The sequence below is a fragment of the Chiloscyllium plagiosum genome, unplaced genomic scaffold, assembly GCF_037043375.1.
Source record: "Chiloscyllium plagiosum isolate Xiang-an unplaced genomic scaffold, Cpla_swu_hap1 HiC_scaffold_10, whole genome shotgun sequence".
NCBI lineage: Eukaryota > Metazoa > Chordata > Chondrichthyes > Orectolobiformes > Hemiscylliidae > Chiloscyllium > Chiloscyllium plagiosum.
Window position 1 is genome coordinate 79465292 of NW_028270148.1, and position 16955 is coordinate 79482246.

At 42.9% G+C, this 16955-nt stretch overlaps 1 protein-coding gene across 14 annotated transcripts in view; it reads right to left on the reverse strand.

Annotated features, from left to right (window-relative positions):
• Nucleotides 1–16955, reverse strand: part of dop1a (DOP1 leucine zipper like protein A) — a 355628-nt gene that overhangs the window by 100671 nt on the left and 238002 nt on the right. For all 14 annotated transcript variants that reach the window (XR_015758480.1, XM_087991490.1, XM_087991491.1 and 11 more), the window contains one exon: nt 5011–5184. Coding sequence is in view for 13 of the 14 variants with exons in the window: in XM_087991490.1 (XP_087847616.1) it covers nt 5011–5184 (174 nt within the window). In the remaining variant the exon portion in view is untranslated. The remainder of the gene's footprint in view (nt 1–5010; nt 5185–16955) is intronic.

The window sequence follows — 16955 nt, forward strand, 5'->3', positions numbered from 1 at the left end:
CTGATCAAGAGAATACCCGAACATCGTGGGAAGCCAGGGAAGAAATTGCAAGGTTCCTAACAGATATAGTTGATACCCACCGGTGAGGTACCAGATGACTGGAGAGTGGTTAATGTTTCATCATTAGTTAGAAAAGCTATTAGGAAAAGCCAGGGAACTACAGACCCATGAGACTGAAGTCAGTGGTGGGTAAGTTGTTGGAGGAGATTCTGAGAAACGGGATCTATATGCAATTGGAAAGGCTGGTTAGGGATAGTCAGCATGGCTTTGTTCATGGGAAATTGTGTTTCACAAACTTCACTGACATTGCCAACAAGGGCTTTAACAAGTCCTTGACAAAGTTCAGTGTGGTAGACTGGTTACATCACATGGGATCCAGGGAGAGCCAGCCAATTGGATACAAAATTGGCTTGACAGTAGAACACAGAAGATGGTGGTAGAGAGTTGTTATTCCAACTAGAGGCCTGTGACCAGCGATGTGCCACAAGGATTGATACTAGGTCCACTGCTGTTCATCATTTATATAAACAATTTAGATGACACCAAAATGTGTGGTATAGTGGACTTTGAATCAGGTTATCCAAGAGATCAACGGGATCTTGATCAACTGGGGCAGTGGGCCAAGGAATGGCAGATGGAATTTAATTCAAACGAATGCAAGGTGTTACATTTTGATAAAACAAACTAGGGTAGGACTTAGACAATTAATAGCAGAGCACTAGGGAGTGTTGTTGAACAGAGGGGTGCAGGAGTGCCTTGAAATTAGCATCATAGTGTGGCAAAGGCGGCATCTGGCACGCTTACCTTCATTGATTAGAGCACTTTGTATGGAAGTTAGGACATCATGTTATGGTTGTATAAGACATTGGTAAAACCACATTTGGAATACTGCATACAATTCTAGCTGCCCTGCTGTAGGAAGAATGTTATTAAACTCGAGTGTGTGCAAAAAAAAAGATTTTTTACCAAGTCTGGAGGGTTTGAGTTATAAGGAGAATCTGAATAGGTTTTTATGGGTCTATTTGTATTTGTACCATAACTCTGCACACAGATTAACAGTTCAAAAAAGATTCATGGGTTTAAACAGGCATACCATCTGGAGGGGCTGGGGCTTTTATCCCTAGAGTGTAGGAGGCTGAGGGGCGACCTTATAGAGGTTTATAACTGAAAGGCATAGGTAAGGTGAATAGTCAAGTGAAGGGAAGTCCAAAACTGGATGGCATAGATTTAAGGAGAGAGGGGAAAGATTTAAAAGGGACTTGAGGGTTAATTTCTCATACAGGTGGTGCTCTAATGGAAAGGGCTGCCAGAGCTGAGTATAATTACAACATTTAAAAGACATTTGGACAGGTACATGACAGATTTATGGGCCAAATGCAGACAAATGGGACTTTCTCAGTTTAGGAAACCTGGTCATCAGTTGAGCCGAAGGGTCTGTTTCCATGCTCTATGACTCAGTGTAATTGATAATTGTGGCCAAATATCCTTTTTTGTCACTGTAACTTAGTACAGAGTCTCATTCTTCAAACATTTTTGAAAATACTTTAAAGATAGATTTTTATCTCACATTTTCTTTTGTTTCTAAATTTCATCTTTTTTCCCACTCCTACTTTTAATTTCATTGAATCATTTAATTAGCTTGCACTGATTACTCATACTTTTACTCTTCCTTATACAGACTCTCGAGACAGAATTTTCCGAGCTCCTGAGAAACATGGCAATGGCAATTCACTTAGGAAAACATGGCAGCATATTACATAACAATGCGCTGCCAGGTCACATTTTGTGTAGGGACAGGCTCCAGAACAGGATGCATTCTGATCTCTTATCTTGCTGTCTCAAGAGATATTATAGTGGATGAATTTTGGAGGGATGGGAGAGTGGGGTGATCAGGTTTGGATAGGGGAGGCCTGGTTTCAGTAATCCTACCACGCTTACAATCTCCTATTGTACTGGTGTGACACACTAGAGCTTATTCCAAAAGTGTGCAGCACGACTATGTCAACAGTTCATGTGCAGACATCCCATTGGCTTTCTTGTTGAAATCCTCCATGTCCCACTGTATTGGTAATTCTGTTAAACTGGTCATTGCATGTGATGTAACACATTACTAAGGAGCTGTTCTGTTTCTGATATTCCCCACGTAGGAACCATAACCAATGCGTCCAGCCACAGCAGTTGCTATTATCTCTGTGGCTGCTGCAAAACAAAGGTGCAAAGAAATTGAGGAGTGGCAATTCACCACCGAACCCAGGACCAGTAGCTGCTGAACAACCTCCACATAAAGTCGTCACAGCACAGTATGCTTCTGGCTGTGGAGGAGGTAGAGTAGACACAGAATGCCCTCGATGCAATTTTGTTAGATGTGTAAGGTACAGTGCTGCCTTCAAATGAGATGGCTCAGCACAATTTCATAGCAAAGTGTCATCTAGAGCACAGCTTGTAATCTGAAAGAGTAGGTGACCATCCTATCACAATGGCAGGTTAGGTGACACCTGTGCTAAAACTTTATGCCACTGACTACTTCTGTTCTGGTCACAGGTCATGAAGCTTTTCCATCTCTCCATACATGTTGCTACATCTGCATGAAATGCACCAGAAATTCCAGCAATTTGTGTATCTGCTGGCTGCTTCCAAGGATCCACTGGGAACTCTGAGATCTCTCAATCCTCAACTCATGAATGTATCAGAGCTATTACCAATATTTTTTCTGTAAGTTCACACTGCTTCACTTTGTTTCCCTGTGACAGAGTCAGCACTGCAGCCCAGCTTTACATAGAACAGTACAGCACAGTACGGGCCACAACGATGTTGTGGTGACTATCAACATAACTGGCTTCCCTAAGTGCATGGGGCTACAAATTGTACTTTGGCATGTAGAGAGCATCATATCATAATGCAGTTGACTTCACCAAAAGCAAAGGATACCATTTGGTCGATGTACAAGACATCTTGATCATCAGTATCAAATCTTAAAGGTCTGTGTCTGGTATCCTGGACACTGCCATGATGCCTGCATCCTTGACGACTGATGGATTCCTGTTTCATTTCAATAAATGGATGCCAAACAAAGATGGCTACTGGGAGACAAGGGCTACCCCCTCTCCAATACTGATGAATCCACTACGCAAACACCTGACTGAGGCCAAGTATAAGTAAAACTCAGCACATTCTTCCATGGGTCATTGAGGAGCAGATGGCAGCCCTCCTCAAAATAAGATTCTCTGATGTCTGGATTGATCTGGGAGGTTTAGTCGTATTGCATAATCCTTGCATGCTGTGAAGCAGGCAAAGGCATGTTATGTTGTACACTGAGGAGCTAGGTAAGTAGCAGCAGTCTTCTGAAAAAGATAAACAAAAGGAACATCACTCTCCCCATGATTGAGTGAGTAGCATTGGGTACAACGAGCCATACAGGACTTAATGTTCACCCATTAGGTCAGAGTTGGTTAAAGTCATCATTCGTGACTGTAAATTTGTTACTTGAAAGGCAGGCAAACAAGCCCGTTTAGTCCCAGATGCAAATGCAACATTTCTTTCTGTTCTTCTCCCTCCTTGTTGTTCAATAAAAGTTAATATCAACAACATGTGAAGGTTTTACAACATGTGATGTTACCACAATCAACAATAAAATGTTATGCTACAATGGTTAAGGAAAGAGTAGTGGCTCTATGGATGGACAGTTTCTGATACTATACTTACCTGTACTACATATGTGCTCTCAGAAGCTTTTTTTTCATTTCGCCCCATTGCAAAAGGCTATCCCTGTCTGTGCTTTAAATCTGACACCTCACAGCTCAAGTAAACACTCTGCCGCTAGTGAGCACAAGACAGATGCACATAATGAATGTGGTGAGCAGTGAAGAACTGTATGAGACAAAATGCTATAAATTGACACTTAACAAATTTTTCAGCCCTGAGATATCTCAATGCAAATCGTTCAGATTGGTAAGGAAGTACACAATCACCTACTAGACTTTCACGGGGTTCATATTTCTTGTACAAGCAGCATCATTATTTTGGATTTTGAATTGCTACAAGTTCTAATGCAAAGGCACAAAAGTATGTGTGCAAGTGTCCAACAGATGTGATTCAGCTGATAGACAACATGTGCTGCATAATCTCAAGTGTGAGGAATTACACAAACAAACAATTGTCAGTTGTGCTCACAGTGTGTGTACTGGAAGCTGATATTGATACGCAGGGTCCTGTTGGCTGCAGATAGAAATATCACATACACATTGTGCCTATTTCAATTCAATAGATGCCCATTTGCTGATTCACTGGTAAGGTTATTTCCCTGACAAATCACAGTCAACCTTCCTGGTTTAAAATTTAAACAAAACTCAATTGGCTTTAATGGGTGCATTTTCCATGACATTGTTTCCATTAGACGCCACTCGCCAAATAATCAGCACTGTCCACCCATCAAATATAAATGTTGGTTTTTCCCTTGAACTGGTGAGTACAAAATGTGCCTTTTTTCAGCAATATTAAAGTGTGAAACTAAACCGCACTTTTCTATAAACAGTTCAGTGCAGAGCCATTTTAGTACATAAATATAATAGAATAAAATCATGGAATCATAGAATCTCTACAATGTGGAAGCAGGCCATTCAGCCCTTTGGGTCAACACTGACCTTCCAAACAGCATCCCAACCAGATCCACCCCCCTAACTATCATTGTAACTCTGCATTTCCCATGGTTAATCTGCTTAGCCTGCACATTCCTGGATACAGAGTAATTTGGCAAGGCCATCCACCTAACCTGCATGACCTTGGGAGGAAACTGGAGTAGCTAGAGGAACCCAACACAGATACAGGAAGAATGTGCAAACTCCATGCAGTCACCTGAGGCTGGAATTGAACTGGGTCCCTGACAGTGTGAGACAGCAATGCTAACCAATAAGCCACCATGTTGCACATACATCAAAAACAAAAAAAAATTGCCTGCTTTTGATTATCTCTTTTCATAATAGCTATATATTCAAATCTCAGCATTTCACCTACCTTTGTGGAACCCAGGTTGATAGTTACAGCAGAGGCAGCAATGGTTTTCTCAGTTGAGTCCACAACCTGTAAAATCCCCCACAGCAGGCTCACAGAAGATACAATGGTTGACAATATAAAAAGAATTCCATTTCGTGCTTCCGACAAATACTTCTGATCCACAGAAACCATGAGCTGAAATAGGAAAGACTGAAAATTATCAATTCAATAAATTAAAGATGGGTGTGCACATGTGCCAGTATAAATTCTTATGATCAATTATTGAAAAATTATTTTGATCAATTTTAGTTTGCAGTTATGAACTTGGAACTGAGAGTTAATGATGAATTTTTGACTGTTGGTAATAGCTCGAGTTAAAAGGAAAACAGTCTAAACAAGCTTCTGCTTATTTAAGAGACCGGGCCTGTAAGTTAATTGCAGATTGTTTCATGATTAAAAAGGTTCTGCAGATGTTTAACCACCTGTGTAAACAGAAAGCAGAAGTTGGCTATTAATGAGGTCAGCACCTGGAAAATGGCTCCTGGAATATACCTTATGCTCAAGCAGATAATAGTTATTAAATAGTAACTAGGACCTTTTCAAGAATACAGTCAGCCTGACAGGGAGTGATCAAAGTTTGGAGTGCGTTTGGACTGTGGATTTTGTGAAAAAGAGTCTAGTTGTTGGCACTCTAGCATACAGACTTGAAGGATCCTTGCCCAAGCTCCTATGGAAGCTCAGAGAATAGAAAACTAAGTTATAAGTATTACTGAGTGAACTGAAAAAGTTACCCCAATCAACATCCTCAGAAAATCAAGTTGAAGAATGTGGTGCTGAAAAAGCACAGCCAGTCAGGCAACATTTGAGGAGCAGAAGAATCGACATATAGGGCATAAGCCCTTTATCAGGAATGACAATTGTGGGCCAAGGGGCTGAGAGATAAATGGGAGGGGGTGGCACTGGGGGGGGGGGGGGGGGGGGAGAGGGGAGAAGGTAGCTGGGAATGCTATAGGTAGATGAAAGTGATAGGTCGGAGAGGAGGCTGGAGCAGATAGGTGAGAAGGAAGATGGACAGGTAGGACAGGTCAAGAGGGCGGTGACGAATTGAGAGGTTGGGGAAATGAGGAAACTGGTGAAATCCACATTAATCCCATTTGGTTGGAGGGTCCCAAGTCGGAAGATGAAGTGTTCTTCTTCCAGGTGTCAAGTGTTTAGGGTTTGGCGATGGAGGCGGCCCACGAGCTGCATGTCCTTGGTGGAGTGGGAGGGGGAGTTAAAGCGTTCAGCTACAGGGCGATGGGGTTGGTTGGTGCAAGTGTCCCAGAGATGTTCTCTGAAATAATCCGCAAGTTGGCCTCCTGTCTCGCCAACGTAGAGGAGATCACATCGGGTGCAATGGATGACGTGTATGGAAGTACAGGTAAATTCCTGTCCTATGTGGAAGGATCCTTTGGGGCCTTGGACGGAAATGTGGGGGAGGTGTGGGAGTAAGTTTTGCACTTCCTCCAATAGTAGTGGAAGGTGGGTTGGTGAGTGGGGCCATGAAGGGAGTCGTGAAGGGAATGATCTCCCTGAAATGCAGGCAGGAGTGGGAAGGGAAATATATCCCTGGTGTTGGGATCTGTATGTAGTTGGCTAAAATGGTGGAGGATGATGTGGTGCATCCAGAGGTTGGTGGAATGAAAGGTGAGGACCAGGAGAGTTCTGTCCTTGTTGTGGTTGGAGGGGTAGGGCTCAAGGGCAGAGGTGCAGGAAGTGGAGGAGATGCGCTGGAGAGCATCATCAACCACAAGAGAGGGGATGTTCTCTACCCCCAACCTCTGGACACAACACATCATCCTCCGCCATTTCTGCCACCTACAAACAGACCCGACCACCAGAGATATATTTTCCTCCGCATCCCTATCTGCTTTTCAGAGAGACCACTCCCTCCATAACTCTCTGGTCAGGTCCACGCCCCCCCCCCCCCCCCCCACCGCCATCAACACACCCTCTTCTCTTATTGCAGGAAGTGCAAAACCTACTGCCACACCTCCCCCTTTACCTTTGTCCAAGACCCCAGAGGATCCATTCAAATCTGACAGAAATTTACCTGTACTTCCACACGTCATCTACTGCATCCGTTGGACCTGATGTAGCCTACTCTACATTGGGGAGACAGACGCCAACTTGCGGATCGTTTCAGAGAACATCTCTGGGATACCCGCATCAACTAACCTCACTGCCCCAACACTTTAACTCCCCCACCCACTCCACCAAGGACATGCAGCTCCTGGGCCTCCTCCATCATCAAACCCTACCACCCAAAGTCTGGTGCAACAACTCATCTTCTATCTTGGGACCCTCCAACCACATGGGATCAATATGGATTTCAGCAGTTTCCCCATTCCCACCACCTTATCCCAGTCCCAACCTCCCAACTTGTCACCACCCTCTTGAACTGTCCTACTTGCCCATCTTCCTTCCTACCTATCTGTTCCAGCCTCCTCTCTGACCTATCACTTTCACCCCCACCTTAATCTACCTATCGCATTCCCAGATACCGTTCGCCTCCCCCCTCCGCCTCACCCCACTCCCATTTATCTCTCAGCCCCTTTGGCCCTCAAACCTCATTCCTGATGAAGGGCTCCTGCCCAAAATGTTGATTTTCCTGCTCCTCGAATGCTGCCTGACCTGCTGTGCTTTTCCAGCACCACTCTAATCTTCACTCTGATCTCCAGCATCTGCAGTCCTCATTTTCTCCATCCTCAGAAAATCAACCAAGAAACCATCATTTATGCCTGCATAATATATCACGAAAACTACTTAAGTAATTTGGTATCTGGAATTGATTATTCACAGAGTCTGATAGTGGTTATTCAAAAGTCTGGTTACAAACCACTGGGGTCAATTTTTAATGGTTTTAGTTTTTACTGTGTTGTGAATAGAGATAAAAAGGCTGATTTGGTTCACCTGTCTGCCTTTGTGTCATAACATAGTTAGGGACTTGTCTGTGTTTCAATGTAGCTCTGGAATTGAACTTTGGTATTTAGAGTGAGCAATCGGACATCAAATTTGGACTCAAACTTAAGATGACATTGGAAACCGTTTCTGAATGTGCCAGAAGTTTTCCTGGTACAACTGAAGCTAAATTAGCAAAGTTAGCCACCAGACTGGAAATAAAGTTGCCAGAAGAAGCTAGAACATAGACAAAACATTGTACAGCAGAGGTACAGGCCCTGAGGCCCAACATGTCGCCATTCTAAACTAATTCCATCTGCCTGCACGTGGTCCGTACCTCTCTATTCTGTCTGTCTAAATGCTTCTTAAATAACACTATAATCTTCTGCTATAAGTTCTGTGTCTTATGATCTTATACTCCACAATCACCTGACGATGGAGCAGCACTCTGAAACCTATTGCTTCCAAATAAACCTGTTGGACTATAACCTGGTGTTGTCTGACTTTTAACTTGGTCCACCCTAGTCTGACACCGGCTCTTCCACAGTAATACTGCTGTAATTAGCCTTAACCTAATTTAGTACCTTCGACTGAGGAGCAGTCTTCTCTTATTCACAACTATCTTAAAACTTGTGGGACGATGATTACTGTTTCCATAATGCTCCTCCACAGAAACTTTGATCATTCCCCAAAACAATGTCTAGTAATGCCCTTCCCTAGTTGGACTATCTATATATTGTTTCAATAAATCCTCTTGGATGCACCTTCTGGCCTATCTAAACCCTTGGCTCTAAGGGAGTTCCAGCTAATACTGAGGAAGTGAAAGTCATCCACTATTATAACTCTATTGCTTTTACATCTTTCCGGTTCTGCTTATATAGCTGTTCCTCTATCTCCTCAGTGGAAATAATAAGAATGGCAAGATTCTAGAACCTTGGAATGACGAGAAATTGAAAGCTTAGTCAAAAAGAAAAAGGAGACATACGTAAGGTTTAGGACTCATGGAGCACTCAAAGAATACAAAGCTAGCCGGAAAATAACTCAAACAAGGAATTAGGAAAGCTAAAAGGGGTCAAGAAGTGTCTTTGGCTAAGGAAAATCACAAGGTGCTTTATGCACATGAGGAGCAAGAAGGTAGCTAGGAAAAGGCAAGTCCACTCAAGGACAAAGGACACATTTTATGCATGGAGCTGGAGGAAGTGGGTGAAGTTTTAACAAATATTTTGCATTAGTATTCACAAAGGAGAAGGACAGGGTGAATAATGAGTTTTAGGAAGATAGGTTGATATTCTAGGACAGTTCAACATAAAAAAAGGATTTGGTATTGGGTGGTTTACAAAGCATTAAGGTAGATAAGACTCTATAACCTGATAGGATCGATCCCAGAATGCTGAGGAGGCAGATCAGGAAATATTGGCACCTCAAACGAAATCTTTGAATCCTCTTCAGTCACACAAGTCCCAGAAGACTGGAGGATAGCCAATGTTGTTCCTTTGTTTAAGGGCAACAGGGGAAATCTGGGAAATTACAAACTGATGAGCTAATCATCCATGATAGACAAATTATTTAGGCTTACTTTGAAGATTCTTAGGGATAGGATTTACTCACATTTGGAAAAATATGGACTTAGTAGCGAAAGGCAGCATGGCTTTGTGCAGGTCTTGTCTCTCAAACTTGACTGAGCTTTTTGAAGGAGTGACAGAGACAAGTGATGGGCACAAGGTGGTAGATGTTGTCTACATGGATTTTAACAACGCCTTTTTGCAAAGTATCTCATGGCAGGTTGATACAAAAGGCAAAGTCAAATGGGATCTGCAGTGAGTTGGTAAGATGGATACAGAACTGATTTAATCATAGAAGACAGAGTAGCAGTGGAAGGGTGCTTTTCTGACGGAGATCTGAGAGTGAGTGGTGTTCCACAGGGATCAGTGCTGGAACCCCTGTTGTAATTAATATATATATATATATATATATAAAAAATGATTTGAAGAATGTAGGTGGCCTGATTAGTAAGTTTGTGGATGACACAAATATTGAAGGAACTGTAGATAGTGAGGAGGACTGCCACAGTTCGCAGCAGGATGAAGGTAGGCTGGTGATTTGGATGGAGAAATGGCGAATGGTGTTTAATCTGGCCAAATGCAAGATGATGCATTTTGGAAGATCTAACGTAGAAGGGGTGTATACAGTAAATAGAAGACTCTTCGTAGCAGCAACATACAGAGGAATCTAGGTGTATAGGTCTGCAGTTCCCTGAAAGTGGAAACAGTGGTAGATGAGGTGGTCAACAAGGTGCATGGCATGCTTGCTTTCACCTATTGGGGTAAAGAATAAATTTACACGTCATGTTGCAGCTGTATAGAACATCAGTTAGGTCACATTTGGAAAACAGTTCACAATACCAGAACGATATGGAGGATTTGGAGGGGGTATAGATGCAGTTAACTAGGACGTTGTCTACTTTAGAGGGTATTAGCTATGAGGAGAGATTGGACAAACTTGATTTCTTTTGACTTGAATGGCACAAGTTGGGCGATCTAATAGAAGTCTACAAAATTATGAAAGGCATGAATATAGTGGATAATCGGGGTCTGTTTCCAGAGTAAAAATCTCAATTGCTAAGGGACATAGAGATTTAAATTAAAATGGGATAAGTTTAAAAGACATATGAGAGACAGACTTTTACACACAGAGGATGGTAAATGCCTGGAATGCACTGCCAGAGGAGGTGGAGGAGGACACAATAGCAATGGTTAAAAAGCATCTTTACAGATACAGTATATGAATAGTGTCAGACAGCGCAGAAACAGGACTTTCGGCCCAAATCATTCATGCCAACCAGATTTCCTTGGCTGAAATTGTGCCATTTGCCTAAATTTGGCCCATATTCCTATCCATGTATCTGTCCAAATGTCTTTTAAATATTGTAATTGTACCTGCCTCTATCATTTCCTGATGAAGGGCTTATGTCCGAAACATCGACTCTCCTGCTTGTTAGATGTTGCCTGACCTGCTGTGCTTTTCCAGCACCATGCTTTTTGACTCTACCATTTCCTGTGGCAGCTTGCTCCAATAATGCACCACCCTCTGTGTGAAACATTTGCCCCTCAGGCTCCTCTTAAATCTTTCCCCTCTTACCTTAAACCTATGCCCTCTAGTTTTGGACTCCCTTATACTGGGAAAAAGACCTTGGCTATTCGTCTTTCCACGAAGGTCACTCCTCAGTCTCCTCCACTGCAGGGAAAATGTCCCAGCCTCCCCTAATAACTCAAACCTTCCAGTCTCAGTGAAATCCTTGTAAATCTTTCTTGCACTATTTCCAGTTTCATAACACCTTCTCAGCAGCAAGGTGACTCGCATTGAAGGAATAGGGATAACAGAGACATGGACCGCAGAGAAAAAAGCTTTTTTAGTTTAGAAAGGCATCATGTATTAGCATAGTCTTGGTGGACTGAAGGGTTGTACCTGTGCTACACTCTTCTTTGAAAGAGTTGGGATTAGTGGAAATAAGCGAGGTCTTGTGGAACAGGCTGTATATCAGATGTATCAGTGAACCTTGAACTATAGTACAGGTGAATGGAAAGACAAAGTTAGAGATGGAATTCCAAAGGGAGTTAGAACTTATAAACTCAAATTCCAAAGGGCAGAAGAGGACAAGGTGGGGGGGTGGGGGTAGGAAATTGGAAAAGTGAAATAAAGAACAGAAATAAGGGAGGAAAAAGAGAGAACAGGAATTTAAAAGTGACACAGCTTGGGCAAGCTAAGTCAGGTGTTTGGGTAGATTTAGAAGAGGAAATTTCTAGTCATAATCCATGATTTAGTCATGTTTAAGCTTGTGTAGGTTTTGCCAAAATTTGAAGAGAAGGATATGGAATCAATTTGCATGTGATTTGAGAAGATTGCATCACAAATGAGTTGGCCAAAAGCAGAATAGACTTTACCCAAACAAAATAAGGTAAAACAAATATAATAAAAATAAAATAAAACAAATTACAATGCCCTAAGAGCTCCTCCTCAGATTAAGAAGGAAAATGTTGAGGATTGAGGTGGAGTTTGGAAGCTTAAATGTTTCTATTGTAACAAGTTGTTCATTTGGAATGATGGAAGTTACAAGGTACACACATGGGACTTATAGGAACCAGTAAAAATGGATTATAAAAAGGGAACACAGAGATAATACCACTGACCAGGTTGTAGCTCTAACTACATTAAAAAGGATGGAAGTGAATTCTGAGATTAATAAGGAAAATATATGGTAGAGGAGAAGCATGCAGGATTCTTGTTGAAAAGAAAGGGGTCTCCTTTTTCTTCAGGCGAGGTGTACAAACCTATAGCCATACGAAGAGATATGGGGCAACAGAAATGCTTTTAGGGAGATATCACCAGTTGCACATGAAATTCAAATGGCAGGACATGAGGGGCGGCACGATGGCTCAGTGGTTAGCACTGCTGCCTTACAGCACCAGGGACCCGGGTTCGATTCCAGCCTCGGGAAACTGTGTGGAGTTTGCACATTTTCCCAGTGTCTGCGTGGGTTTCCTTCAGGTGCTCCGGTTTCCTCCCACAGTCTAAAGATGTGCAGGTTAGATGAATTGGCCATGCTAAATTGCCCCTAGTGTTAGGTGAAGGGGTAAATGTAGGGGAATGCGTCTGGGTGGGTTGCTCTTCGGAGGGTTGCTGTGGACTTGTTGGACCGAAGGGCCTGCTTCCACACTAAGTAATCTAATCTAATCTAATCTAATTTGGAAAACTCAGGCATGCATAACAGGTTATTTTACCTGGCTAAAAAGATATATGAAGATATGCTGGTTTTGTAACATGCGTCATATCTGTCAACCTGTAGCTACACTTCAACATGTGATTAAACCAGCACGTGATTCCTACACCATTTTTTCAGGAACCATTCAGTCACATACCAATGGATTGTGTGGGACATTAGCTGAAGTGGAAGTCAGAAATTAACATACCCTAAGCATTGCGAATATGATACACTGATTTCCACCACAGAGCTCCGAAAGCTAGTGATTTCAAATAAACCTGTTTGACTATAACCTGGTGTGGTGTGATTTTTGACTTAAAGTTAAAATGGTAGTGGAAAAATTCACTCGTTTTTCACTCATTATGGGCTGCCAACACAAGTACAATCTGATCAAGAATCAAACTTTATATCAAAGCATTTTCAAGATATCAGCTGTAGCTTGGGGTTTAAACAACTGAAGTTGACTGCATACTGTGCGCAGATCCAAGGTGCTTTGGACAAGTATCACCAAACTCTCAAAATCATGTTAAAAAAATTATGAGTGTCTAAAGGATTGGGTCAGAGAATTAGATTTTCCCTATTTGCAACCAGACATCCTCCAAGTGAGTGTACTGGCTTCAGCCCATTTGAATTAGTTTATGGCCATGAAATAACAGAGACATCAAAACTCATTCAAAATAAATTGTTACATCAAAAAACAGATCTTCAATGTTAGAGTATGTGTCCACATCTCTGAATATGTTAACAGGAACATGTAAAGTTGTCCAGGAACATGTGAAAACTTGCCGGAATGAAATGAAAAAGGGGGATAGATAAACGTACAAAAAACAGACATTTCAAAGGAGATGAAGTCTTGGTACAATTGCCTTTACAAGTGAGCCATTAAAAGCATTATTCAGTGAACCTTATAAAATAATTAAAACGGTTAGTCAAGGAAATTTTCAATTGATACTCCTGATCATTGGAAAATCAATTAGTTGTGTCATATGAACATGTTGAACAATACTATTGTAGAGAAAACCATGAAAACATACAGGTGTGTCAAATAGTGAGTACAGAAGAGGAGGATATAAGAACGAAGAATGAGAGCCAAAGAGAAATAGACAATTCCCAAAGTAAACTTTCTAATACATTAGAAAATTTGGATTTATTAGGGAATTTTGACACTGTCTCTGGAAAAAGATCAACAGAGAGATATATAGTGAGATTGCTCAGAAAATCCAAAAATGTTTAGAACGAAACTCCTGGATGTATCACATTAAACAAGAGGTGGACGTAGGTAAATCCGACACAATAAAAAAACAAACCATATTGGTTAAACCCAGAATACCAGGCCAATGTGACAAAGGAAATTCAATATCCATTGGACAATCAATTGATTAACCAAAGCCAGAGTAATTGGAGTTCTCCTATCATACTGGTTTCTAAACTGGATGTTCAATTAGATTATGTGTAACCTAGAGGAAAGTGAAAACTGACTGCGGTCAGCCAGTTTGGAATCATTACCTGAACTAACGAGATTCTGAAAATGCTGTTGTTTATATTAGTTAGCCAGGGCTTCCTGACTGGCCCAGGTTAACAATTCCAGTCAAGGATCTCAGTCAGTGAGATTCACCTGGTTCCAATGGTCAGTGCGTTCCAGATCACAGCCCATCTCTTGCGTCCGGTTCATCTCGGGAGAGTTTCCTCCTCTTTTTCCACCAGTAATGGTATCGAGGCTACATCCATCTTGGACTCTGAGGTTTCCTCTACACTAGACGGAGAGGGAGAACTCACACTTTCTGACAAGCTTTCTGGCAGTTGAGGGGCCAGGTATGTACTGCTCCTTCTCCGTTCGCAAGGTAGCAGCTTTCAGGCGATCTACATTTGTTTAGGATCGCTTCACTAACCTGAACTTTGGAAGTTACAGGACTGGATCTTGCATCAACCTCACCTCATACCCATTCAGGGTCATTTCTGTGGTTCTAACACCAAACTTCATCCCCTAAAATAAATGTCTCTCTCGCTTAGAGGAAGCACGCAACTGACATTGGCATTCCTGCTGCCGTTTCGGGAATCCTGATGAAGGATTATTGCTTGAAACTTCAATTCGCCTGCTCCTCGGATGCTTCCTGATCTGCTGTACTTTTCCAGCACCACATTTGCGACTCTTTACCCACCCATTCCCAAATATGTGTGGGTGCCACTGGTGACAATTTCTGTCCTTTGGCACTCTGGGCACTGCCCTACCAACGCAGCTACAGCTATATCAGAATCCAACTCTGGCCAACAGACAATTTGCTGCTGGCATCTTCATCTTGGAAACCCCTGGATGCGGCACAAGACACCTGCATCAACCATTTGGCTTCCTGGACAGTCTTCCAACTTGTAATTATACATGCTGAGAATAAGCGCCCACAATGAATATGACCCAAAGCTATGGGTAGCACTGCTTTGTCTTCCTTCAGTAGCCTGGGCTACAGTTTGTGATCTGTTACTATTACAAATTCACATCCGTAAAGGTACTGATGGAATATCCCCACACCAAAGACTACCACCAAATCCTCCTTCTATATCTGGCCATATTTGCATTCAGCATCAGCCAAAGTCTGAGATGCAAATGCTATTGGGTGTTTCTCTCTGCTGGGCAACTAGTGAGGCAATACTACCCCGATACTGTACAGGGAGGCATTGCATGTCAGCACCACCTCTGAAGATTGTAGTGGGCCAACATTTTAGAGGACAATAGTTGCTTTTTTACTTCCCTAAAGGCTATGTCTTGGCTAGCTGACCATTTCCAAAGGCTGACCCTTTTTCAAAGGGGCGGCACGGTGGCACTGCTGCCTCACAGCACCAGGGTCTCAGGTTCAATTCCAGCCTCGAGCGACTGTCTGTGTGGAGTTTGCACATTCTCCTCGTGTCTGCGTGGGTTTCCTCCGGGTGCTCTGGTTTCCTCCCACAGTCCAAAGATGTGCAGGTCAGGTGAATTAGACATGTTAAATTTCCCATAAAGTTAGGTACATTATTCAAGAGGGAAATGGATCGGGGTGGGTTACTCTTCGGAGGGTTGGTGTGGACTGGTTGGGCTGAAGGGTCTGTTTCCACACTGTAGGGAATCTAATCTAAAGAGGGAGTAACAGTACTAAGATGGAGGCCAGGTTATATATGAATTTTCCGTAATAATTCACTAACCCAAAGACAGACTTAAGGTCCGAAACAGACATGGGAGCCAAAGTAAATTTGAATGCCCTCATTTTATCTTCCAACGGGTGTAACCTGGTTTTGTGACACTGTTTTGAGTGGGAGCAGCGGCCGAGTAAAGGCGAACCCGGGAGACTACAGCTAAGGTAAAACAGTTTGTTTCAAAATTACTTACCTGTAGCGGGCAGCAGTGTTTTTTATTCTCTCTTCACAAAAAGAGCGGGAGCAGCAGAGGAAGTGACGGCAAACAGAGGGGCAGCCGGGAAGGAGAACTGTGAGTATAAATACTCACCCTTTAATCACCAACGGTCATTTGAGTGGGAGCAGCGGAAGTGAGGTTGGAGCGCATAGCTGGGCGGGAAGGTAAGTGATTAGTATTTGAGTGGGTGTGTTCTAGACCCCAGGTCCTACTTCCGTAGGGCCTCCTCTAACCTAACTTTAAAGTCCACAGGTAAGTGACTCAGTGTTATTGACTCAGTGTTCTTGTTTTTGGAGAAAGTGTACAGTCATGGCAGCGCAGGCGGTGAAATGTTCCTCCTGCAGGATGTTTGAGGTAGGGGTGACCACCGATACTCCTGCCGACTTCGTCTGCAGGAAATGCAGTCAGATCCTGATCCTCACCGAACGAGTTAGGGAACTGGAACTGGAGTTGGATGAACTGAGGATTATTCGAGAGGCTGAGAGGGTGATTGATAGAAGCTACAGGGACATAGTTACGCCGGAGAACAGAGGTAGCTGGGTAACAGTTAGAGGTGGGAAGGGGAAGAAGCAGGCAGTGCAGGGTTCCCCTGTGGTCGTTCCCCTAAAAAATAAATATACAGCTTTGGAAACTGTTGGGGGGGACAGCGTTGCAGGTGTAAGCTGCAGTGAAGGGGTCTGTGGCTCTGAGACTCAGAAGGGAAAGGGGGAGAGGAGGAGAGCGCTAGTTATAGGGGACTCTCTAGTTAGAGGGACGGACAGGCGGTTCTGTGGACATGGGCGAGACTCACGGATGGTTTGTTGCCTCCCGGGTGCTAGGGTCCGAGACGTCTCAGACCGTGTCTTCAGAATCCTTAAGGGGGAGGGTGTGCAGCCAGAAGTCGTGGTG